This window comes from Equus quagga, chromosome 5, assembly GCF_021613505.1.
Source record: "Equus quagga isolate Etosha38 chromosome 5, UCLA_HA_Equagga_1.0, whole genome shotgun sequence".
Classification (NCBI taxonomy): Eukaryota; Metazoa; Chordata; class Mammalia; order Perissodactyla; family Equidae; genus Equus; species Equus quagga.
The window spans coordinates 17,814,612-17,840,583 of NC_060271.1; the positions used below are offsets into that span (position 1 = coordinate 17,814,612).

Below are 25,972 nucleotides of genomic sequence, written 5' to 3' on the forward strand. Positions count from 1 at the left end.
GTGGGGCAAGTGATGAGGCGAGGGCTGCGGGTCAGATGGAAGGCGCTGGGTCCTGGAGGTCAGGCTGGAGGGGCCCTCGACGGCCCTTTGCCTCCTCACAGAAAAACGGGACCATGATCTCGGTCCTGCACCCCCGCCGCTCCTCGCATTACCTTGCCGGGGCCTCCGAGAAGCCCGGGACGAGGATGGAGGGTGGGCGCTGGCAGTTGGACGGAGCGGGGCGGAGCTGGGCGGAGGGCGCCGGCCTCCCTCCCTGGGCCTCTCAGGTGACAGACCCCGCGGGCCCCCGCCCCGCCCCCCGCATATTCAGGAGGCCGGGCCCGCCCCGTCCGTCCGAGAGCAGCCAGCGCCGCCCGCCCGGAGCCTCGGCCGTCGGTGCGTGCGTGGACCCGGGCACCGTCCTCCTCGAGCCCGCCGCCCGCCATGGCCGCTGCGGCCGCCCCCCGCAGCCTCCTTGTCCTCCTCCAGGTGCTCGGGCTCGCCCTGGCGCAGATCGTAAGTCCCGCGGCCACTCCTGCGCCGGGGGCCGGGATGTGGGGCCTGGGGTCCGGGGTTCAGGATTCAGGAGACTGGGGAAGGGCTCTGCCTGTCCCCCACCCTCTACTGACACTCTCTAGCCCGAGGGGCTGCTTCGGAGAGTCGTGCGGCGCAAGTCCCCTCGGGAGGTGCACCTATGGAACGCACCCCAGCCGGTGAAAGGAGGTGGATGAGCCAGGCAGCCAGAGGGACCCCGTCCGGAGATGCTCGGCCCTGCCTGGGACAGGCAGCGTGGGGCAGGAGCTGGCGCCGGGTCCTGGCAGCCCGGAGAGCCCAGGTGGCGGGGGAGACAATGCTGCCCATTCACGGGGCTCCGGAGCCTCCGCCCCCGCCGCCTCCCAGGGGGCGCCGGCTCCAGCCAGACGCCGCTCTCGCCCGGCGGCTGCCTCTCGGCGGGGCCCGGGGGCCTGCGTCTCACTTCCGAGGGCCGCCGGGGGGCTGGGGGCCTAACGGGATGCGAGGGCGGTGGAGCAGGGCCCGGGCACCGTCTAGTGCCCAGTGCTGTTCGCAGCTGCCTGCAGGGCGCCAGCCGGGGGAGGGTGCGGGCACCTGGAGCGTGCGGGACCCCTGCCTGGTTCGGGGCTGGCACCCATAAGAGGGCCACCCAGGGGTGGATGGAGGAGTGGTGCTGGGAGAGGGGTGTTCTGAGTGGTAGGCGAGAGCATGTTTCCCCTCCCTACGCCCCCTTCTCGCGCCTCCCCCACTTTGCCTTCGGGTTTTCTCCGCACCAGGGGGAGAGGAAGGGGTACCTACTCACCATCTGTACCCGTTGTTCATCTAAAAATAATATGAGCAACCATTCATTGAGGGCCAACCGTCTGCTAGGCACCACCTTGCCTACCATCTGTTATTGACTGGAGCCATCTCCATCTCTTCCCCACCATGGCAGCGCAAGGACAACAGGGTACAGTGGAAGGAGTGAGGCAGACCTGGGACGGAATCCTGGCTCCACCACTTACTCTCTGTGATCATGGACCCCTTAATCTTTCTGAGCCTGTTTCCTCAACTGCAAACTGGGGGTCGTAATAGTATCCGCCTCACAGTTCTGAGCATTCCATAGGATCATATATGCAATAGTACACGATATCTGCTACATAGTAGGTACTCGACAAACGGGAGTTCCCGGCTCCCTGCGGGGCTCCCTTTCCCAGTGGAGCTGCACCCCTGCGATGCCCAGCTCCCTGCACTGTCTGAGGGCTGCACCCCTGTGTGTGTTTTCAGAGAGGTCCGCCAGGAGAGCAGGGGCCCCCGGGTCCCCCGGGGCCGCCAGGAGTGCCTGGATCCGACGGCATCGACGTGAGTCTAACCTGAGACCGGAGAGGGAGGGAGGCTGCGGACAAAGGGGAACTTTGTGATCCTTGGGAATGGGGGCAGGGGCGAGGTTGGTGCCTGGAGATGCAGTGTCCCTTGTTGCCAGTAGGCGGCGCCGGCTTGCGCTACAAGGAGCCTGTTTGTTCTGCAAAAACCTCAAACCAGCCCAGAGAGATGCAGATCCCGTTATAGCTGCCCGCGGACAAGGAGCTGCTGTTCCATCTGCCGGCCACAGCTCATAGCGATTTCTTATCCCCCTCCCCTCCTCTCCCTTCTTTTTCGGGTGGGAGACGCCTGAACCTCTCGCCCTGCCCCCTGGCACGTCTAGATGCTTCTTCAAGGTAGCTTGGGAGCCTTAGCCAGACCGCTGACCAGCTGGGGCCAGACTCTTGTCTCTTCCCTTTGCATTTTTCTCCCCGATTTAGAACCACTTGGGCTTGTTCCCTGCTCTCCTAGCATGGTGAGGGTTAAATACCTCATTCCATAGGCTCCCCCAGGAGGTCAGCTCCATGTTTACCCATCTGGACAGACTTCTATTCAACTTGGTGCCCCCACCCTCCAACACAGGGCCCTGGGACCCCGCCAGCGTTCTGGCTGCTGCAGGCTCTGAAATGCCTGGAGGCCTCTCTGGGGCTGAATGTGACTCTACAGGCCCTGCCTGTCCTCCACCAAGGGTCCTTTGTCACCGAAGGAAGAGGTCGTGCTCGCCTTGGGAACAGTTGGAATCTGTCCCCTTCAAAGGCCCCTGTGGTCTTTGCCCCCCACTCCAGTCTTTTGTGTTCCTCACCCCAATTCGGAAGAGGGCTGCTGCCCACTTCACTCACCTCCCCTTCAGGTTTTTCTAAAAGCCCAAGCTTTCTTCCCACACTTGCCCCAGTCCAAGAGGCAGCGGCTCTCCCGGGTACCCTGGAGCCCACAGCCCCATTTACAGGTCTCATCACAGGCACCTTCCCAGCATCGGCATGTCTAAAACCCACCTGCATGTTGATATCACCCTCTCCATCCTGGCTGGCATTGGTTTCAATTCACCTACAGTTTTTTTGAGGGAAAAGGAGCTATTTTACCAAAAAGTACAAGGCTGAGGGGACCCAGGACAGAAGAGAAGAGAGTGAGGAGAGGAGCATGTGGGACCAGCCAGCCAGGGCCTGCGTGAGCCCACTGTGGGTAGCATGAGCCATAATGTGCTGTCTCACTGACTTGTATCTTGCAGGGTGACAAGGGGCCCCCTGGGAAAGCTGGCCCTCCGGTGAGTGCCTTTTCCTCTTTGACCTTTGACCCTTCCAGTTCTCCCCTCCTCTGGCTAATATCTGCCCATCTCTGTTTCCAAGGGACCTAAGGGAGAGCCTGGCCAAGCAGGGCCCGATGGACCAGACGGCAAGCCGGGGACTGATGTGAGTACCTGAGTGGTGGGTGGAGCGGGTTAGGGCCCCACCCACTGACTCCCAGAGCCCAGTTCTGGCATCTTCTCTGCTCTTCTGCTCAGAGTGGGGCCGCAGGATAGAGACTCTACAGCCGTGAGCCCCCCTCACCTTCATATGACTTGTGGCCTCCTGGAAGCCCACCCCCACCCCAGGAGCCGCGGATCATGGGCAGATGGGGGTGCAGAGAGGGGTTCTGTTTGTCTGTGGCAACCAGGATTCAGTCTCCAAGCATCAGACTGAATACTCTAGGCGGACCCGTCATGCTCCCCTCCTCCCTTCCCCACCCCACCCCCTCATGGCCTCAGGCGCAACTCAGGAGGGGAACATTGTTTGGCTGATACCGCAGAGTTCCCAGGGGCCCTAAGGTCACAGGCTGCTGGACACAGCCAGGGGCACTGGGACAGTCATCTGGTTGGGGATACACTTGGGTCGGTCACTGAAAGACGGGAAGAACAAGAGGCCCCCATGAGTTGCCTTTGCCCTGCTGGCTCACGCGGTGCCCACCAGGGCTGTGGCCAGCCACCAGGGCCCCTCTAACTCATCCACACCCTGCAAAGATCACAAAGCCCATGGCCTTCCACAGGGGTTCTCACATCCACCCACAGAGAGAAGCATGACTATTAACCCATTTTGCAGATGAGAAAAGTAAGGCTCAGAAAAAGTTGCCAGGGGCAGACGTCAAGAAAGTGGCCAATCCAAACCTGTGTGTAGGTCTTCTAGACTCCTGAACTGAGAGGCCGGAGGCCTGGGCTGACAAATCTTTGGGCCTTTGTTTCTCATGTTTCAAAAGAGGATAACTGTTCTGCCTGCCTGCCTTCCGGGGTTACTGTGGGAATGGGGGGCAGGGAGGGATGGAGTGAAGTGTCAAGGCCCCCAGGCCTTCATGGAGTGTGGTGAAAGGCAGCCTGGACCCTCCCAGGAGAGACCTCTGGACCTGCCATACCCCATGGGTCAGGGAGCAGGCTTGCCCCTCACTGATAGTCCTCTCTTTCTTCCCCAGGGTCTAACTGGAGCCAAGGGGGAGCCTGGCCCCATGGGGATCCCTGGAGTCAAGGTAAGTGGCCTGCTGGGGACTGGCCAGCATGGGCAATCTAGGGCCAGAGTTTGGGAGGGGCTGCAGGAGAGAGGATCCTGTGGGATCCAGGAGACCCCAGCCTCTGAGCCTCTCCCATTGGTCTTGCAGGGCCAGCCCGGGCTCCCAGGTCCCCCCGGTCTGCCGGTAAGTGGACTCCATAAGGGCTTCGAGGGACCTTTGGTGGCTAAGGGGGACTTGCAGAAGGAGTCATTAACCTAATCTTTCCTTCTGTTCCAGGGCCCTGGCTTTGCTGGACCCCCTGTAAGTCCTCAGGGATGGGGCAGGGTCCCTGGGACACCCAGGGAAGGAGGATGCAGAAGGGCTTCCAGGGGACTGGTCATCATGGGGAGGGGCCAGCATGTTGTGTTGGTGTCGGGAACGGGTAGACTTGCCGGAGGACTCTGGGCCTATCCACTGGCTCTGGGATTCTCTGGTTCTTAAAGCACTAATCTGTCAGTCTCTCTGGGGTTGGTGGCAAAGTAATAGTTGGGAAGGGGACTCTGGGTGCCTGTTCCTACCTTTGTGTCTGGGGTGGTCTAACCTTCCAAGACATCCTGGCCTGACGTCTCTGTTCCTAGGGACCTCCTGGACCAGTTGGCCTCCCCGGTGAGATTGGAATCACAGGCCCCAAGGTGAGCCCCAGCCACCCCTCTGCTCAATCTGTCTCCTGCCCTCTGCTCCCGAGCCGGCAAGTTGGGAGTCTCTCCAGGAGTTCCTGGGCCTGCTTCTGGCCACTAGGGAGCTCCCCCAGGTCTGGGGCAGAAGCCCCTCCTGCTGAGCCCACTCTCTGGTGGGTCTTTCAGGGAGGCCCAGGGCGGGGCCATTGGTCTCCCCAAGAGCTCAGGTCTCAGGAGGTGACCTGGAGGGCAGGGTGGACAGGGCCATTGCAGGAACTGCAGGAGGGGGAAGAGGTGACCTGGTCGGGGCTACACAGGGGTATAATTTGGGCCTCTCTTGCTTCCAGGGGGATCCTGGACCAGACGGACCATCAGGGCCCCCAGGGCCTCCTGGGAAACCGGTAAGTGTCCTCAGACCTCCCACACGTGGAAGGACATGGGGCCTTGGCGCCAGCCTGGGGTGGGGAAGGTTTGGGTCAGGCTCCATCTCCACACGTCTCCTCTCAGGGCCGCCCCGGAACCATCGCGGGCCTGGAAGGCAGCGCCGATTTCCTGGTGAGAGGCCGGGCCTGGGGCGGGGCTAACGCGGGGAGGGGGCGGGTCCGCTGGAGAGGGGCGGGCAAGGAGGTAGTTTCCATCTAGGCGGTGGAGTCCGGGGAAGATGGGGAGAGGATGGGCAGAGAGGTTCCCCCGGCTTGGGTGGGAGGAGGGTTCAGGATTGGTTGGATGGGGAACCAGTGACAACAGAGGCCTGTGGGATTCTCTTTCCAGTGTCCAACCAACTGTCCAGCGGGAGCTAAAGGCCCCCCAGGGCTGCAGGGAGTGAAGGTGAGCTCCGGACCCGAGTCTTGGGGGGCGGGGAAGGTGGATAGGAGGGGACCTCACATTGAGGGCTTCGAGGGACCCTTGGTGGGTAAGGGGGACTTGCAGAAGGAGCCACGAACCTAATCTCTTTTCTTCGCTTCAGGGGCATCCTGGCAAACGCGGGGCTCTGGGCGATTCGGGCCGCCAGGGGAAGCCGGTGAGTTGCAGGCCATGGGAGGGGGTGTGTGGAGAGGGCCCTACAGAGGCCTCCCTTCTCCCTTCTCCCTTCCTCTTCTTCTTCCGTGGGTCTACGGGGACAGAGCCCTGAGCTGGGAGGCAGGAGGCCCATGTGCTAGGTTGACGTGTCCCTGGGCAAGACCATAGTCCCTGCTGGGCCTCCATTTCCCCCATCCATCGGCCACATGAGACTGTGTGGGTTCTAGGGGTCCTTCCTGTCTGCTTTTGCCAGGAAGGGGATGGTATCTTTGGTTGCCTGTGTATTTGTCTCTCCATCTGCCTGCCTGTCTGATTGTTCATTCCTGCCCCTTAGGGTCCCAAAGGAGATGTGGGTGCCTCTGGAGAGCAAGGCATCCCTGGACCGCCGGTAAGGAACCCTCCCCACGGGGCCCTGCTCTCCTCATCCTAGGAGACCGTAGTAGAGTCATTTCCCTGCTCTGGCTTCTAACTTGTAAAAAAGATGCCTGTGCCCGGGTGGTGTGTCTCTGGGTGGGGAGAGGGAGGCTGAGGCTGACTTAGAAATTGGGGGACAGGAACCAAGGCTGTCAGCTAGAAGACTCGGCTGAGGCCCAGGTTCTGCCACTGTCTCTTTGAGTGACTCTGGCAAGTCCCTCCCCATCTCTGAGCCTCAGCGTCTCATCTGTGAGATAAGAGACTGTGCTGCCTGCCCCAGAGGGGCATCGTGAAGATGGGGAGTGGGGGTCGGAGAGGGAATCATGCAGTGGGCCTTGTAATTGCCATTGCTGTAATTCTTCTGTCTCCATAGGGTCCCCAGGGCGTCAGGGGCTACCCGGGCATGGAGGGACCCAAAGGAGAGACAGTAAGTGATCTGGGAGTGTCCTGCCAAAGCTGTCATGACCAGCGCTCTGGCCTCTGGGGTCCAGCCGGGACTGACCCACAACCTCTGCCTCTTCCCAGGGTCCTCGTGGGTACAAAGGAATGCTGGGCTCCATTGGTGCCGCCGGGTCCCCGGTAAGTCTGCTCCTGCTCACCTTCCCACTCACACCGCCTCCAGGCTGGAGCTCCTGGGGCTGTGAAGGGGGTGTGGCTTCCCCCATGTAACCCGGATTCCTGTTTGTCCTTCTTGCCAGGGTGAGGAAGGTCCGCGGGGGCCACCAGGCCGCGCCGGGGAGAAGGGCGACGTGGTGAGTCCTCAGGCACCCCTCGTCCTGTGCGGGCCCCTGGGGAGTACTGGGCAGGACTCAGCTCCACGCAAGGCTGGTGTGTGCGTGCGTGTGTGTGTGCACGTGTGTATGTGAGCTTGTATGACTCTGTGCGTCTGTGCGTGGGGGTGACTGGTACAGGGGCGGAGCATCTGTGCCCAGACCCGGGTCAGCACCCGCAGCCCCGACTCCTCGAAGCCCAGCCTGGTGCTGATCAAATTCAGAGACTCCAGTCCCACGGTCACTGGGGCCTGACAATGAAATTCCAGCAAATCAGCCATGGGGCTAATGGGATTTGGTCCAGATCCCAGTTCTCATAACTCTTTTTTTTGTAATTAATAGACTATTTCTTTTCAGCAGTTTTGAGTTTACAGAAAAATTGAGCAGAAAGCAAGCTATTTTTAAGTTTTTTATTATGCAAGTTTTTAAACATACACAAAAGTAGAGAGAATGAAACAATAAGCCCCTGTATACCCATCTCCCCAAATTAACATGTAGCCATCACCACCTCATCCATGCTCTTTTGCCCATCCTTCCTTCACTTTGTTCTTGCTTTGCACTGATATTTTCAAGCAAATCCTTAACATCATGTCATTTCACCCCTAAATACTCTGTGTATCTCTTAAAAATAAGGGCTTTTTCTCACCTAATCACAGTACCTTTATCACACCAATGAGATTATCCGTTATTCCTTAACATCATCAAATAAGCAGTCTGTGTTAAATTTTTCCCATTTCAAAAATGTCTTTTCACGCTTCTTGTTTAAATCAAGACCCAAACCAAGTCTACACCGTGCATTTGATTGCTGTGTTTCTTCACACACGTCTTGCTCAGGGCCTTGCTGGGGCCACAGTGGGTGCCGGCGTGCCTTCCGGCCCTACCGCTGCTCCTGCCCAACCTGGTCCTGCTTGGCGCTGACCTCTCCTCCCTCCCGCTGGGTCCAGGGCAACAACTGCACTCCCGGGCCCCTCTCCTCCAGCCCCTGCATGGGGTGGTCTGTGCCAGAGGGACTCTGGGACCCAGAGGTCCCTGTTCCCGGCTGCTCCCCTCTCCAAACAGCCAGACAGGGTTCCGCATCCTGGAGGTGAACTCATCTCTGTCTACTTGCAGGGCAGCCAAGGTGTTCGAGGACCTCAGGGAATAACAGGCCCGAAGGGAGCAACCGTAAGTGGCCCAGGCCCCCGGGGACAGAGGGCAAGGTCCAGTCATCACTCCAAGCACCCAGAGGACGGAGAGCCTGCGATTCTAGACTGAACTCTGTTGCAGGAGGGCTGGCTCTGTCCCCTCAGGAAATGCCCTTTCTGCGCCTTAGTTTTTTCGCCTGTAAACAGGGTGATGATGTAGAAGTCATGGGAAGCCTCCAGCAATCTGGGACACTCACCACCCACACAAGGAAAGGACTGTGGTCCATCCCCCGAAATCCCCTTCCCACTTCCACTCCCCTCCCCTAGTTGGCTAGTGGTGTTCCCTGAGATGACCAGACCCACTTCCTGCCTGCACACTGCAGCTGTCACAGAGGGACATGGGTGGGTGGCCTGACCCCAGGCATCTCCCCATTGTGAGTCTCCTTATTCCTTTCCTCCTGAGCAGGGTCCCCCAGGCATTGACGGCAAGGACGGGACCCCAGGCACACCTGGTGTGAAGGTAGGAGTGGGGACTGCTGGTGGGATCGGGGCTGGGGTCAGAGCCCTTACCAGCTCAGGCCCTGAGTCCTGTCACACTGATCCTAGAGGCCTAGGAGCCTGGGATCCTCAGGTGTGTCATTGGTACATTCCTTCTTGCCTCTGGGCCTGAGTTTCCCTGCCGTCACTCCAGGGGAAGCCATGGACCCTCTGGGTGGAGCTCTCATTTGTGACTCTCGTTCTCTGTCTCTCCCAGGGCAGTGCGGGACAGGCAGGACGGCCGGGAAACCCAGGCCACCAGGGCCTCGCGGTGAGTATGGGCTGGAGCCATAGGGGCTGCCCCATGGTAAGTTGCTTCTCTGCAGAGGCCAGGCTCTGTTGCTCACCTCCCTATGGTGGCATGAGTGGCTGATGAGGTTGAAATCCACACACCCAGAGCTCCTGCTCTAGTCCTTGTCCCCCTGCAGCCCAGGCCTCATCACCACCTCTGTGGCCTCTGGCCTGGCTCAGGCCTCATCATTTGGACAGTCGCTCCAGCCTTCTCTTTGGCCTTTCCAGTCCTCCGTGGTGGCTAAGAAGAATCTGACCATTTCCCTCCTAAAGTACCTTCCATGGCCCCCGTTGCCTCCAGGACAAACTCATTCCGTCCAGTCATTCATAAAGTTACTGAGTACACGAGGTACACTGAGTGGGAGGGAGACAGTTATGAACAGGGCAGCCACAATGCTTGTCCTCACAGCTCATCTGAGCATTCAAGGACCACCATAATCTGTCCCCAGCTACGCCTCCTGCCTCATCAGCTGCTGCCCCTCCACATCCTCTCCCTTCTCAACACTGTCTTGGCTTTTCACCTCCACGCCTCAGGCCTTTGCTGGTCGCTCTGCTTGGAATGCCCTTCCTGGTCTCTCTGGGCCTTCTCACCATTCAGGCCCAGCTCCATCCCACACTTTATGGGAGCCCTGTCCATGGGAGCCTGCCCCCCATGCCGAGGGTATGGAGGCCAAGGCCTGCTACCGTGCCCATGTGCAGACTGTGTTCCTGTATGCACTCACGTGTGCCTGTGAGCACATAAGTGTGCTCCTCTTGTCCCCCGGAAGCAGGCCCTAGTAGGCAGGCCCCTCTGTACCCTCTCCTCTCCCACGAGTCAAGTTGGTGATTCCATGGCTGGGCCTTCTGCTGTTCAGCTCCCACAGGCAGGGGAGGATCTGGACTGGGGATGTGAGGCAAAGCAGCAGGTACATGGGACTCCCCGAGGCTAGGGCAGAAACTGATGTCAGCTTCTTTCTCCAGGGGGTGCCAGGCCAGCCTGGGACAAAAGGAGGCCCTGGAGACAAGGTGAGGTGACCCCAAGCTGGGGGCAGAATTGGCTTTATCTGGGGAAGGGGAGCCTGGGGGCAGGGACTAGGGGCATGCCGTAGACTGCAAGGCCCTGGCCTCACCCCAGACTCAGCAACTCGGCCTGGACACAAGTCCCTTGGGCCTAATCACCTCCCTCCTGTCAGTCCCTGCCCCGCACCCCCCCACCCCCAATCCTGGCTCAGTGGAGACAGGATGGCCTGGCTCCAAATCCAGAGGAGGAACAAACACAGGAAAATCAGTGGAGTCCAGAGGACCTGACCAAGAGCACCCTTTCCCCTCCCCAACTCATAGGTTCTAGAGTCTGTCTAGGGTTTATTGGGCTCCTCCAAGGCCAAAGGCCTCACTGGGCTACCCAGACTGACCTTAGAACTGTTTTCCTGCAGGGTGAGCCAGGCCAGCAGGGCCTCCCTGGATTCTCTGGTCCCCCGGGGAAGGAGGTAAGTGTCTCCTCCTGACACAAGGGCCCCTGCTTTGGCCTCCCCAGGCCTGACAGCCCTGCATTCAGTGTATGGGGCCTGGGTGAGACTGTGGGGTAGGCCCCTCGCCTGAGGATGCCCAGGTGCCAGTCAGTACTCTGCCACACCCAGTGACCCAGGGAAGCTCCCTTCTCCCCTCTGGACCCGTTTCCCTATGTACAATGCAGTGAGGGGAGGACTGGTTCTGTCCTGGGGTGTGACCTCCCCAGATGGCCAAGCCGACTGGGGCTGAGAATCCAGCAGGGAGTCATTCATTCATTCATTCCATAAACATTCACCGAATATCTGCTAGCAACTGTGCTAGACACTGAGAAGATGGTCTCCTCCTCACATGGAGCTTACAGTTTAGCGGAAAAGAAAGGCATTAAATAAATTATCACATGACGACTAATTACAATTATGTTGGGTCCTAGGCAGGGAAAGTGTGAACCAGAGAAAAGAACAGGGGTGAGGGAAGCCTTCCTCGGTGAAGGAGATTAGCTGAGCCCCAGGGGTGGGGAGCAGTTGGCCAGGTATGGAAAGGAGGGATGCCCCAGGCCTACTGCTTATCTCAATCACTCTGTCCCCCAGGGAGAGCCAGGGCCTCGAGGAGAAATCGGTCCCCGGGGCATCGTGGGCCAGAAGGTAAGTGCCTGGCACAGTGGCCCCTCCCTGGGGGCCTTTGCAGCAGCTGGCACTGCTAGACCCAGGATCTGGGTCCTCTCAGTGGCTCCAGCATCTGCCCCGCCCTGCCCAGCCTGTGTGAGGCCTCCCCAGCCAGGGCCTCAGTTTGCTGCTCTGTGAAGTGGAGCAAAGGACCTCCACGCTGGTGACAGCAGGAACAGAGGGCACCCCGATCACACAGGGTCAGGGATCTGGCAGGGGGAGGCTGCCCCTGCTGATAGCCGGGTTTGACCGTCTTTTTCCATTCCATTTCAGGGCGACCAGGGTGAGAGGGGGCCAGTGGGGCAGCCAGGCCCTCAAGGACGTCAGGTAATGCAGGGCCGGTGAGATGGGCGGTGGGGCGCATGTCTGGGCACCTCACTTGATTTACTCCTCTCCTTTCTTTTCTCCTCAGGGCCCTAAGGGGGAACAGGGGCCCCCAGGAATTCCAGGGCCCCAGGGCTTGCCAGGCATCAAGGGAGACAAGGTACCAGAAGGGGCTGGAAAATACCTGGGAAAGAAGCGCTGAGACCCTGGGGGAGGGGTCGGTGGACCTGTGGGATGCTCGATCCCTTGCTCCAAATCCTCGCGGAAAAATTACTACCCTCGGGGGCGAGGCGGAGCTGCAGATCGGGGTGTGGCCGAGAGCCGGGGCTGGGAGGCGCTGTGGACCCAGCCCTCCCTGGAGAGGGGAACTCACCAAGGCCCCGATCTCCCGCTTTCTGCAGGGCTCCCCGGGGAAGACCGGGCCCCGCGGCGGAGCGGTGAGTACAGCGCAGCCCCCGCTCGGTCTTCGGGGCGCCCTGGCTGTCGCGGTGGGGGTGGGGAATGGGGATGGGGGTGGGGAGGGTGTCACACCTCTGCGCCGCAGCTCCGCCGCTGCTCTGACCCGTTGTTCTCCATTTGCAGGGCGACCCGGGGGTGGCCGGGCTCCCCGGAGAGAAGGGCGAGAAGGTGAGCGGGCTGCGCGGGGCGGCTGGGGCGCGGCGGGCGGGCGGGCGCCGGGGCCCCACCTCCTCGTGACCGCGCTTCCTTGCGCTGCAGGGCGAGTCTGGCGAGCCGGGGCCCAAGGGACAGGTGAGCACTGCCCCTGCGACACCGCCCTCCTCCTCCTCTCCCGCTGCCCCCGCCCCTCTTCCCTCGGTGCTCCCCGGGGACCGCTGCTCTCCAGGCCCACCCCCCACCTTCTTAGGACGCGCCCCCGCCTCTGATGCGTGCGTCCTCTCAATCCCGCTCTGCACCCACCTCGCCCCTGGCAGCAAGGAGTCCGCGGAGAACCCGGCTACCCGGGACCCAGCGGGGATGCGGGCGCCCCAGGGGTGCAGGGCTACCCCGGGCCCCCCGGCCCTCGAGGACTGGCTGGCGATCGCGGCGTGCCCGGACAGCCCGGGAGACAGGGCGTGGCGGTGAGTTGGCCCTCAGGGGAGGGGGAATCCCCTAGGTAGGAAATCTCTCTGGGGTGCGGCTCATCCCCCCAAGGCGGGGAGTTCCCAGAGGCCCTCTGGCTTCCCTGAGGCCGGGCCCAAGCTCCAGCTCGGAGAGGATGGGTGTGGGTGCTGCAGGAGGGATTGCAGTCAGCTGGTGAAAATACTTCCCGTGGGAAAATGGGCGCAGGAGGGGGTCACAGGGGCGGGAGCAGTCAGCCCTGGTAGCAGGGCACTTCTTCCTGAAAGGCCCCCTCCGCTTTCAGGGCCGAGATGCCAGTGACCAGCACATTGTGGACGTCGTGCTGAAGATGCTGCAAGGTGAGGGGAGGGGGCAGCAAACCCCCCTCATAGTCCATGTCAGGATATGGCCACCCTTCAGGAGCCTCTGCAAGTGGCCTTGCCTGAGAGCCTGGAGTCCTGGGTGCTCCTTCCAGCTCTGCCTCCAAGGAGTTGGGGACCTGTGATACATCCCTGCCCTCTCCAGACCTTTGACTTCCCAACATGGGAGCTTTCTGTCTGCACACCAAGGGGCCAGGGGCCATCAGGATGCTCTGCCTTCCCCAGTTTTCCTGAGCTGACACCCATCTCACGTACTTCTCTCTCTCTCCCTCCCTTCCTCCCTCCAGAGCAACTGGCAGAGGTGGCTGTGAGTGCCAAGCGGGAGGCCCTAGGTGCAACAGGCATGGTGGGTCCCCCAGGACCCCCTGGGCCTCCTGGGTACCCAGGCAAGCAGGGACCCCATGGGCACCCTGGCCCTCGGGGCATTCCTGGCATCGTGGGAGCCATGGGTCAGATCGGCAATACGGGGCCCAAGGGTAAGTGCTGTTCTGCGGTGGGGTGGGGGCGGAGGCTGGGGCTTTGGCCAAGGCCAGCCCCGTGGGTCTCAGCTACACGGGCTGATTGCTCAGCCTCCTGTTTTCTTTCATCATTCACCTTCTCAGGATGAGGTACAGACACTTTCCCCCATTCGCTCAGCCATTTTTCAGAAGAACTCCTGGGCTTGCTCTCTCAGTAGTAAACTGATGAAAATGAATGTACTATTTTATAACTTGGGTTTTTTTGGGGGGTTTTGTTTTTTTTTTAAGTTTACTTAGTGGTACCCCATAAACATCCTCCTGTGTATCTAGAAGTGGGGAGGCAGATTAGCAAAGTAATAAAGCAGGTGGGAACAAGAGTACAAGACGAGTGTCAATCCAGACTTTGCCGCTTTGCCCCTGTGGACCTTGGACAAGTTACCTGATAATCTCCCTGGGCCTTAGATTTATCATCTGTAAAAGCGGGATATTAATAGCAATAACCTCATAGCATTGTCATTGTGAGGATGACAGAGGTAATTCTCGTAGAGTTGGCACACAGTGAATGCCAGCTATTGTTATTATTAGACACTTTCCTGTAGTGAACTTCACCAGCTGTATAGTCTGCCATCTTGTCTGGACCTGCCTTTATTTAACCAGTTCTGCAGTCTTTTCCAGCGTTCCCCTATTATAAACTAGCACAAAACAGGAATAAATGCTGTGTGTGAAATAGAAATTAAATAGCGACCAAAGTAGAAAACACATTTTCCGATTCTGCAAAACTAAAGGCTCCCTTCTTTCTCTGCAGGAAAACGTGGAGAGAAGGGCGACCAGGGAGACACAGGACGTGGGCATCCCGGGATGCCTGGGCCCCCAGGGATCCCAGGTAAGACCTTGGCCCTGCCAGCTGCAGCTCTGTCCCTCAGCTCTGGGATTAATGACCCCCAGACAACGGGGTCTCTTCCATGGAGGCCTCATGCTCAGTGACCTGTCCCACACGTCCAGCTTTTGCACCCCTTTGGAGCACCCAGGAGCCTCTGGGTGGAGTTTGGCCAGGAAGTGGACAGCTGGGATTCTGAGGACTTCCCGGGTAGCACCAAAATCTGCTTCATGGAGGGAAAGGAAGGGACGTTTGCTCCCAAGGCTCACTGATTGGAAGTTGGGAGTAATGGATAATTGCCCATGACTCTCCCAGAGCCTCCGTGTCTGGGGCAGCATCCCTTCGTCCTATGATGTCCTTGGCCTCATTTTCCCCACCTGAAAAATGGAACTTAAGAATTCCAGGGTCGAGACAGGAAGCCCTGATGTCTTGACCTTCTGCCTTTCACAGGACTTCCTGGCCGGCCTGGCCAGGCAATCAACGGCAAGGATGGAGATCGAGGGTCCCCAGGGGCCCCTGGAGAGGCAGGCCGACCTGGCCTACCAGGCCCTGTGGGGCTCCCAGGCTTCTGTGAGCCTGCGGCCTGCCTCGGAGCCTCAGCCTACGCCTCTGCACGCCTCACGGAGCCTGGATCCATCAAGGGGCCATGAGCATCAGGCCAGGACAGAGCTCAGCGGGCATCCTGGGGGGAAAGGACTAGGTCCCCTCTGGGTCGACAAGCACCGCATCCCTCAGCCCAGGAATCCAGCTTTCCCAGGACCTTCTGTCTGAGACCTAGGAGTCCTGAGGACAAGGAAAATCCGAAACATGGGGGAAGGGAAGGGAGGACATCAAAGTGAAAAAGTGAGTCAACAGACAGGGCAAGTGTCACTGGAGAGTCCAAGCTCCAAAGAGGATGTGGTGGCTTTCCTTCCTGGAGTACCACTCAGATGTTACCAAATGCCTCTTTAATCTGCGCCATCCTCTACTGGCCATCTTGTTCTTGGGGCAGGTGGACTGAGTCTCTGCCGGTTCCTGACCCCATTTTCACCCCCTGGACTTGCTGGGTGACTGCTGATGGGTGACTACCCTGAGGTGGCTATCCTTAAGCCAGCCCCGCTGCTTCCTCCCTGCCTCCCTCCCATCTGAGTATTTAAACACCCATCTCCCTTCTCTTTCTGGCATTACTGTCTCCCACCACCCTCCTCGATCCACCCAGGCCTTTCTGTAAATAAAAATCCCCAACTTGGGAGAAACCAGGATGTGAGTTGTTGGGCTTAATTTCTCATGGATTGGGAGTGGGAGGTTGTTGCTGGGCCTCCATTGCCTGGCAGGATGGTCAGGAGCTCCAGAAGGGGACGGCAGTGGGAGTGGGTGGGGTACCTTCCTCTGGGCACATCCTGAATTGTGAGTATAAGGATGGCATGACGTTTGAGGAACCTCTGTGAGAAGAACCCGGGGGGTCCTGTCAGGACGATGACCTGCTGTCTAACTCTGGGCAAACCCCTTCCTGGTCTTTGTATGGCCATGGCAGGGACTCAGCCACACACGTTATCTAGCCCAGTAGAGCACACCCAGTGTCTTGCCAGGGCCTGGCCCATAGGAGGCCCTCTGTGAGTTTCGGCACCTACTGTGTGCTGGTCTGGGCAGCAGTTGGTAGTTCAAGATTGGGAGACTTGGCTCTTGCCTTCCAGGGGTTCCCAGGCCCGTGAGAAAAACAGACAGGGACCTGGATGATGAGAGAAGAAGTGACATTCATTCACACCACTTGCACCAAGGAGACATCAGATCTGACCTGTACCCCTGGGGGCTTCCAGCCCCATAGCCTTGTAGGCCAGCAAGGCTGCTCCAAGCAGCAAGAGCAGCAGGGAAGACCCATGCAAAGATGGGAGCCTCTGAAATTCAGGGAGTGACCAATCCCTTTGCCTGATTATTGATTTGGGCTTTTGTTCCCCCAAATGATTCTGCTGGCCCAGCCCCTCCTGGAGGCACAGAACTCCAGCCTGAGGGCTGAGAATTTGCTGACACCTGAGCTCTCCTACACCTCACCCTAAGCTTGGCTCTAAGTCCCCACCTAAGCTGGGCGCCTTTCTCCTCCTCCAGCCACAGGGGCAGAGAAAACTCCCTTCCCTGCCCCAACACACACACACATATCCCTGGTGACTTCTCAGCCACCTTACCCCAATCGATGGGCAGACAGGAAGAACAAAATGGGGCAGCCGTGAGGGCCCGCAGTGCTTTGGCGAATCCTGAATCACAGTATCCCGGCCCCCCGCAGGCCCTCCTGCTGTTGAGGCAGACAATCTAGGGCTCAGAAGAGGAGGGGAACAGGATGCAGGAGGCAGCTGAAGCGTCACCCACCACCCTGAGCAGGCTCTCAGGCATTTCATACCTGGTGGGGAGGGGGTTCCCCCTTCCCTAGGCCAAGTCACTTTACTTATTCTGGTGCCTGAAACCTTGGGCGTAGGGAGCCAGTCTACTCCTGGAGGTTTCCTCATGCACTGGCCCTGGGCTCTCTCCTTGTCCCTCTCTGCAACTTTCCACTGGAGGATTTCAGTTACTAAATCCTATGCAGAGTTACACTCCATTCCTTATCACTCGGGCATTTGAGGGGGCTGATCCCTAGGGACCAGTGACTGGTAGCCTTTCCAAGACTTCCTGGTGGATGAATTTCACTCAGGAAAAACCCATGTCCTTACTGTGATCTCAAGTCTCCCATAAGCTTCTCTGACCTCATGTCCATGCCTGGACCCTGGTACCTTCCACTCTGGCCATGCCAGCCCTCAGACATGCTGTGCCACACACACGTGCCCTCTGCTCGGAATGCTCTTCCCCAAAATATCACGGCCAGCGACCTCGCTTCAGGTCGTTACTCAAGTGACCTTCTCATCCCCACCCCAACATTCCAGATAGCCCTCTCGTGCTTTATTATTTTTCCTTAGCACTTACCACTATTCAACATACAACATATAACATACAACATATAAGCTCCATAAGGGCAGAAACTTTGGTCTCATTCGCTGCTCCATTCCCCAGCACATAAAACGGTGCCTGGTAAGGATCTCAGGTGCAACAGGGTGACTATAGTTGATAATACCGTCCTGTACTGAAATTTGCTAAGACAGTAGAGCTTAAATGTTTTCACCAAAAATATAAAAATAATATATATAAATATGAAAAAATCATTTGAGAAAAAAGTAAAAGAAAGTTTCAAAAACACAAAATAAAACCCAAAACAGTGCCTGGGACATATCAGGTACTCACTAAGTTATTAGTGAATGAATAATATGCTCAGGATGCTCAAAGAAGACCCCCCAACAATCATCAGACATGAAGGAAGGGATCTGGTCTGAACTTTCTGTGTGGCTGAGGCGTGTTCCAAGATGGCACACAGCATCTAGGTTATTCCCTCCACTGCCAAGAACGGGGGCCTGCCCCTTGACATGAACTTCAGGAGAGAAAAATCTAGTGCAACAAAAAGGAAGTAGGAACTCAGCTCCCCTGTCTGCAATTAGGAAAATGGGGATTCAGGAAGCCTAACAGAGTACCATGGCAAGACAGCCCAGCTCCTGCCTGGAGGTTCTGCAGCTTCTCCAGAATGTGGCCTGAGATGCCTCCGAGTCCCAAACTCGCCCCTGGCAGGGCTCCAGGAGTCTGGATGACGAGATTTTGTTTCAAGTAATTTAGCAAACCACTAATCTTCCAGCTAGACGGCCAGGGTCTAACCCACGCCATCAAAAAATCAGCAGAGAAAGGGGCTTTCAGCCAGGGCCCTAGTGTTTTCCTGACAGAGTCTCAAGTTGGCTGCTGGTCATTTTGGCAATTTATGAAGTGGGTATCGATATGGTGGCACTGGTGGGCTTAGAAGCAGATGAAGCCCTCTGCCAGGTTAGCACTGGCCAGAGAAAGGGAGCAGCAGGGGAAAGGCTGCTGTGAAGGATCCTGGTAGGGACAGAAATGTTCCCAGGATAAATGGTAGGCTTGTTTCTTACCCATAAAGCAAGGCTTCCATTGGTGATAGGACCCAGAGCCAGTTGCCTTGGTTACTGGGCCTCTGTCATGCTGCTCATGACATCACAATCAACTAAGTGGATCCAGCTCTAGGTGGACGAGGAGATGGCCTCTGCCTCCTTTGCATATCCTATCTGATAAGCACCTCAAACTCAACCTGCCCAAAACCAAAGGAAAAACTGAAGGCACCACCCTGCCTAACCCGCTCCTTCAGGAGACCCTATCTCAGTGACTAGTTCTCCCATCTACCCGGGACCCAGGCCTGAAACCCGCATCATCTTTAACTCCTTCTGTCTTCATTCCTTACCACAAACTCATCTCCAACCTTGTTAGTCTCTCCTTTCCACTCCTTTGTTTAGCAAATATTCATTCATTCCATAAACACTGTTCTTTGTCTCCCCAAGTAGAATGTAAGCTCCCTGAAGGCAGGGGATTTCCAGAGTCGACAACAATGTATGGTATTTAGCAGGAACTTAATATATATTAGGTAAATGAAGGATTATATTATTCAGGATAATATCCATACGCTTTATTATGGAACACAAGCCCCTTAGACCTGGCCTGGCTGCTTCTCCAGCCCCATTTCTCACTCCTAACTTCTTGCAATTCCTAAAATGCCCTATGTTCTCATGTTTTTGTACCCTGTTCCCTGGAATACCACCCCTGTGCCCTTCTTTGTCTGGCTGATTTCTACTCCTCTTTCAAAACCCGATCACGTCTTCTAGTAATCCTCTCCTCACCTAACTGCCAGCTGGGTTAGGCACTTCTGTTCTTGCGCTTATCTACATCTTAGCAATTACGGTGAGTTAGTAATATCATTATTAACAATTGTTATCATCGTTAACCAATTCTTGAGCTCTTATTATCATGGGACTGCAAATGTTATCTCATTCTACCCTTCCAACAGTCCCGTAAAGCAGGGATTACCCCCTTTCATCACGTTAAAAAATAAAAATCTCTCATACCCACTTCCGCCTTTAATAAAGCTACCATCCCATATTTTTGCTCCCTTTGATAGGAATAAAGGTTGTCTAATTTGGCTTCTAGCTCACCACTCTGTCCTTCTCAGATTCCTTTGCCGGGGTCTCATCTCCCCAGGATCTGAAAGTCAGAGTGCCACGTGGCTTGGTCCTTGGACTGCAACTTTTTCTCTCACTTCTCTCAGGATCTTATTCAGTTTCATGGCCTTAAATTCCATCTATATAGTCCCAACCCAGATCTCTCCCCTTAATTCATTTATCCAGCTGCCTACTCAACATCTCTCCTTAGATATCTAGTAGACATCTCAATTTTAACATGTCCAAAATGTTTAAATGATCTGCCCCTCCAAAATCTCCTCCTTCTCCTCCCCCCCACCCCATCTCAGTTACTGGCAACTCCGTCCTTTCAGTTGCTTAAGCTAAATATGCTGGAGTCATCCTCTACTCCACGTTTTTTCTTGCAGCCACATCTGATCCATCAGCAAATCCTGTTGGCTCAGCTTTCAAAATATTTCCAGAATCCAATCACTTATTACAACCTCCCCAATTACCACTCCAGACTAGCACTATTTTTATTTCTTGCCTGAAGTACTGAGAGCCTCTCAACTAGTCCCCTTGCTTGCACCCTTGCTCCTCAACACAGCAGCGAGTGATCCTCTTAAAACTTAAATCAGATCATGTCACTCTTTGGCCCAAAATCCAATGGCTTCCACTGCACTCTAGGAAAAGCCTGAGTTCTTAAAATGGCCTACACGGCCCTGTAAAATCCGGCTCATCCTTACCTGACATTATCTCCCACCATTTCCTTCTAGCATACCCCAGCCCAGCCACTCTGGCCTTCTGGTGTTTTTCAAACAGACCAGGCTCACTCCCACTTGAAGGCCTTTACACCTGCTGTTCCCTCTTCCTAGAATGCTCTCCCTGCAGACACCTGCTTAGACCATTCTACGTCCTTCAGGTTTTTGTTCAAACGTTGCCTTCGGCGATGCCTTTTTATGACCACTCTACTTAAAATTGCAACACCCTCCCTACCGACACCAACACCTCAGGCCCTCCTTTCTCTCCAAGATATAGATCACCATTTGACAGCTGTATTTTGATTGTCTGTCTCCCCCACACTAGAATGTAAACTGCCGGAGGTGAGGAATTATCCTATTCGTTTATTTACTAATGCGTCCCGGCAGGGGCTCCATATCTGCTGACTAATAACAGATGGAGAAATGAAGGCTTGGTCAAGTTTCTCACCCAAGGTCTTACTAGTAAGTGGGGTGCTGCATTCTAGAGCCCTGGATTGTAACGTTAAGTTATACCTTCCCTGTTTATCAGCCATCATGCAGAGAGCCAGAGGGCAGCTGTAACTGGGAGGTAGAGGCTGTTATCTGAGACGCTGGCTTCATCCTGCTCACTAGATGCGGGCAGTCCTGCTTTCGCAGGTTATTAAAAAACATGTCTCTGGTCAAATGGTTTAGGAAATCCTCCTCCCTGGAGACCATCCTGGAGAAGAAAAGAGCCAGAGGTTTCCCTACCCGTAACGTCAGAATTTGGCTATCCCACTCCACCATGGACTATTTCTGTCTTCCCACGGAACTATACTTAGCCTGACACACAAGTTACTTGCTCACATCCTTGTGGTCTTGAATCAGAAGCCTGTGGCTGTAAGTTCTCTGTAATTTTCTTTGTATGGCACTTAGGAAAGAACTTAAGGCCCGCAAGTGGTACTTAGTAAGCTTTCTGCTAATGATGCCAGAACACTCAAAACAGCCAAAGCTACAGAAAGCACGTATGCACAAAGAATCCAAAGGATTGATGAAAAAGACCGGGTGGAAGAAGGTTCCTCGGGGAGGGGAGGACTACATAAAGGGTTAGGGGTGACAGTGAGAACACAAAGGCAAAGGGCAGGCTGGGACCATCACTGGTACTAAAATCATTGAAGTAATGCCAGGAATTCTGCTCCTATCCTAAACAGAGGTAGAATTTACTAGGAGCTCTCACATTTCAGCAAAGGGCCAAGTCAGATAAAGGCACTATATACACAACAGGGACTCAGCCTTAGCTTCAGAGGTCAAACCTGCTGAGGCCATGCCGTTTTCCTTGAGGCCTTGATCTACTTGATTCTGCCCCTGCATATGTGCCGAGTATTAGGGTGCAGAGTGCCGCCTCTTTCTCTCCTTGGTTGACCTCCCCACTCCTTCCCCTGATTGGTTAAGACCTCAAGAACCTACCAGTATCCTCTGGCCATTCCTATGTCTCTGCCATTCATAAACTGTAGGTGACTAGGTCAAAACAATCACGTATTAAAAAGCTAATTATTGCTGTCACATGTAAGGAAGACCAAAGAGGCAGGTGGAGCAGAGCAGACAGGCCCAAGACAATTTGAGGTTATGAAGACGGAGAAGGAATGGTTCTGAATGAAGCTTCTGAGGAAGCGTCAGCAAGAACAGGTGAGGCTCTGGAGCAGAGCAGGAGGAAGGCGCTGAGGCAGACTGCGAGTGAGGCACAGGGATGCTGCTGACGTCACTCAGCACCAGGGCCATCTCTTCAACTACTCTTCATGTGCTAGCACCCAGTTCCTCTGCGGTGAGAAATGTACATCTAGGTAACAAATGACACACAAATTCTGTCAAATTAAAGACAAAGTACATACATCTACATCGGCAATTTTTAATGTTTCACTTGTGCAGAACTGAAATTTGTATTTAAAGGCACAGAAGGAAGGAAAGGCAGTTATCACAGCGTGAATTCACAGAAAAAGGATGCTGGATAAAATCACAGGACTGTTCCTTTTTATAGCCTTAGGAAAATAATAATGCAGTACTAAACTAGATCTTTATTTTTATTATAATTCCATGTAAAGACATCACCCAAACATCAGCTGAACAAAAGACTTTCTGGCCAGACACCAAGGGTGCACAGTTGATCCCATTTTGGAATAAATGCCCAGAAGGTAAACGTCACCAGTGAGTGGGAACTCTGGGCACAAAGTCAGTTCTCATTCAGAAAGTGGACAGAGATTTGAGTCAGTCAAACATGCAGCTCTGAAAACTGCAAAAGAAATTTTTCATGACATTTGTTTTGAAAATAAAAATTATCTGCACATCAACTGCTAATTTTCAAAACTGGAATCAGGCCTGATTAAACAGTGCGTATGTATGACCTACTGATAAAAATTACAAAAATAAAAACAAATTCTTCTGTCCATGAGAGAGATAGAAAACTATATTTTTTCCTGTAATATCATAAGAGAAACATCAGTAATTCACCCTTATGTCTCTTAAAATGTCAATTCTTCTTCTTTCCACATTCTGCCACTTTAAAAACAGAAAAACTTGTTTAACATGGCAATTTTTGCTAAGTGAAAGAATGCACTATTTATCGAATAAAAGAGTATGAATGAGAAAAAGCTGAATGTTTCGGAAAATACTAGTTTACCCCTAATGGGATCATACCTACCAGGCAGAAGGAAAGACAAAGACTGAGATTTTCTTAAAAACAAAAAGAAAATCCAATGATTTAAAACATTCTATACATAATTTCTAATTTCAAAATACTATCAGAAACTCCTGATCAATGTGTAGACGAGAGAGGGAACAGAGAAATTCGATAGAACAGTGAGCACATTTTTAACTACTTTCATTTAAATAACACCAGCCTTACCAATTATTAACCTTCTTTCTTACTTAAAACACTGACTGGCCAGGTTAAATCATAATAGCATGAAAATAAAAATAAGTCTCAACTTAGGTATGAGCACAACTATTTGGAACCACGGTTTCTGCCTTACAGAGAAGACTCAGAGGTGGTGTCCCTCCTTTAAATATATGCCCCCAAACACTTTATATATGCAGATTCCATATAAATGTGTAAATAAAACAAGCTCTGTATTTTCTCAAATAATTTTACAAGTTGATGGTAAATTAGATTTTAAGGATAAAACTATGCCTTTAAAAACATTAAGCCACAACATTTCATCCAGTGTTTTCTTTAAGAAATGAATTATTAAAATCATTTTTGAAATGAGATATTAAATGTATTGAAATCTTGGCTTTTCTGTACTTAATAATCTTTCTTTAAAAAAAAAGTTTAAAAACATCAAGAGCTGGAACATGCTGCCAGGACAGAAATAATCAGAAATGTCTTCAGTCGCAGACCCTGGGCAACTCAGTCTTGTTTTGAACTTTTCAAAGCTTGAAGTCTCTCTAGTAGTGGTGGATGAGAATAGTGCCACATTGAAAACAGCCAGTCAGAAACAGGGAATCCCAAGTTATCTTTGTTTAGTTTGATTAAAGCAGAATATAAGTCTTTAGCCTTCCCAAGTTTCTTGGCAAACGCATCAGCTTGAAACTCAAATCTGCGGCTTAGGACCGTGAGGCAAAAAGAAAGAACCTGAAAAAGTAAATAAAAAGGTTTTAACCACTGCCCACCTCTCTGTTGTCCCTGAAGATTTCATGAGCCAAGACCCAGAGGAGGTTTGGCTCCGGATGAGAGAAACAGCCGGCCAAGAGAAAGATCACTAGTATTTAGGAAACTACGGTGGGGGAATTATTATAAAATGAGCTTTTTTCCCCCAAGCAAACAGATCAGAAACAGATATATATCCAAATAATGCTATTCTTACCAAAAAATACTAATTTTTGAGAATTACCATGTGCCAGGCACTGAGTTAGGTGCTTACGTATTCTCCAACAATCCTACAAGGTAATCACTCTGACTCCTGTTTGACAGGTGAGAAGGGGGAAGGTCAGAGAGGTTAGGAACTTGTCCGACACAGCTGGAAGGCGGGAGCGCTGCCGTTCTCGATGACTCCAAAGCCCACCCACAGCACCCTCCTCAGAGTCCAAGTTAAGCTGCACCGATTTATAGTCAGACTCTTTTAAAAACATTCTTGGGGCCAGGCCCGTGGCCGAGTGGTTAAGTTTGCGCACTCCACTGCAGCGGCCCAGGGTTTCGCCAGTTCGGATCCTGGGTGCACTCACCAAGCCATGCTGAGGCGGCATCTCACATGCCACAACTAGAAGGATCCACAACTAAAAAAAATATGCAGCTATGTACTGGGGGGCTTTGGGGAGAAAAAGGAAAAATCAAATCTTTTTTTTAAAAAAAACAAAACATGCTTGCTCATTTATCCACCTTTAAAGGACAATGACAGTCTTCACTGAGAATATTCTAAAAAACATGCTACAGCCTCCAACTGTCTCAAAATTGAATTTTGAGCTATGGCAGCATCACCCAACTAAACAGTCAATCTCCGAAGGTGACTACTACAAAGGGGACAAATTTCATTTGAAAACATATATTTCTGAGGGAAAAATAATTTATTTGCATACTGAAGTATTTCTTACCTTAAAATACTTCAGCATTAAAACAACAAGAAAAGTTAAAAATAGTCTCTCATTTGTACCTGTTATTGCTACCAGTAAATACAAGATTTCAAAATAAAGTCTGGGAGTTCCCCATCCTTTTTTAGATATGTTTAAACCTAATATCTGAATTCTGCCTGAAATTTCTTTCCAAATCTTGAATATACTTTTTGGATAGAATCATTAACTCATCTCTCTCTCTCTCTCCTAATTTTAAGAGTCCCAGGCCAACTGTTCTTTGAATCTCACTGTAACACATAAATAAAAACATAAGCAGATACTAACCTGCACCAATCTGCTCTGCTATAGGCTTCCAAACTCTTCTTAAGAAGGAAATTTTCTCATTTTCCCCAGGAAAATATCACTTTCCTATCATGACTTCTTAAATGCTGATTTTAACATAAGGTTTTGTTTAAATATCTAGTTTTTTTGAAAGAAATCTCCTGGGCTCACCAAGAATTTTAAAATAGTTGCTGATATCTCTGTGTATTAAGCACATTTCAAATTACCCCACATTTATTTAGACTTTTTTTTTTGTTGCAGAAGATACACCCTGAGCTAACATCTATTGCCAATCTTCCTCTTTTTTGGCTTGAGGAAGATTAGCCCTGAGCTAACATCCGTGCCAGTCTTCCTCTACTGTGTACGTGAGTCACTGCCACAGCACAGCTGACGAGTGGTGTAGGTCTGTGCCCAGAATCCAAAGCCAGGAACTTGGGCTGCCGAAGCAGAGCACACTGAACTAAACCACTACGCCACGGGGCCAGCCCCTATTTAAACATTTCTGAAGTGAACTCAACCACTCAATATAAGGAAACAAACAAAACAAAAAACCCTTTGAGCAGCCCAGTTAGAGGCCACAAAGGATAACCACTAACACTAGTGATGCCTTTACTAATAAGAGGACCCTTCTACTCGGCAGGATCTAGTAACTCTTATTTAATGAGTCTGACTGTCTGATTTCCCAGTCTTCAGTAGGTTAAAGAAGAAACTCAGAGAGGGAGGATGACTGTAACAGAGAGTCACATTGATAGTAGCAAGGAATACCAGCCTGACAGTGAGGGAAGAGACAAGAAAATTAGTTAAATAAATAAATAGCACAACTGCTTAAAATGCAGAGCAGCCTGGGGTCGTTAGTATACACAGCTCAGGGTCCTTACAGTATTTCTGAACTGTGACAGAAGACAGAAGTCACAGTATCATCATAAAGTGTTCTCTAACCTCTTTAAGCAGTACAAATTGTACAAGGCATTTTATAACTATTTACAACAAAAGTTAAA

The 25,972-nt window shown here is 53.5% G+C and overlaps 2 protein-coding genes across 3 annotated transcripts in view; one reads left to right on the forward strand and one right to left on the reverse strand.

The window, feature by feature from the left end:
* Positions 1-396: 396 nt before the first annotated feature.
* COL9A2 (collagen type IX alpha 2 chain) lies at positions 397-15,598 on the forward strand. The gene is made up of 32 exons (XM_046662258.1): positions 397-495; positions 1,759-1,833; positions 3,059-3,094; positions 3,177-3,239; positions 4,270-4,323; positions 4,453-4,488; positions 4,582-4,605; positions 4,923-4,976; positions 5,309-5,362; positions 5,469-5,516; positions 5,733-5,789; positions 5,929-5,982; positions 6,316-6,369; positions 6,769-6,822; positions 6,921-6,974; positions 7,094-7,147; positions 8,276-8,329; positions 8,756-8,809; positions 9,044-9,097; positions 10,078-10,122; positions 10,530-10,583; positions 11,193-11,246; positions 11,541-11,594; positions 11,680-11,751; positions 11,993-12,028; positions 12,174-12,218; positions 12,309-12,341; positions 12,524-12,670; positions 12,955-13,009; positions 13,318-13,506; positions 14,294-14,371; positions 14,816-15,598. The coding sequence occupies exons 1-32, from the start codon at positions 424-426 to the stop codon at positions 15,013-15,015; spliced, it is 2,067 nt and encodes a 688-aa protein (XP_046518214.1). The 5' UTR covers positions 397-423; the 3' UTR covers positions 15,016-15,598.
* Positions 15,599-21,982: 6,384 nt separating this feature from the next.
* The window catches only part of ZMPSTE24 (zinc metallopeptidase STE24), a 45,754-nt gene continuing 41,764 nt past the window's right edge, over positions 21,983-25,972 (reverse strand). For both annotated transcript variants that reach the window (XM_046663079.1, XM_046663078.1), the window contains one exon: positions 21,983-23,718. In XM_046663079.1, the coding sequence (XP_046519035.1) occupies positions 23,494-23,718 (225 nt within the window). In that variant the 3' untranslated portion in view covers positions 21,983-23,493. The remainder of the gene's footprint in view (positions 23,719-25,972) is intronic.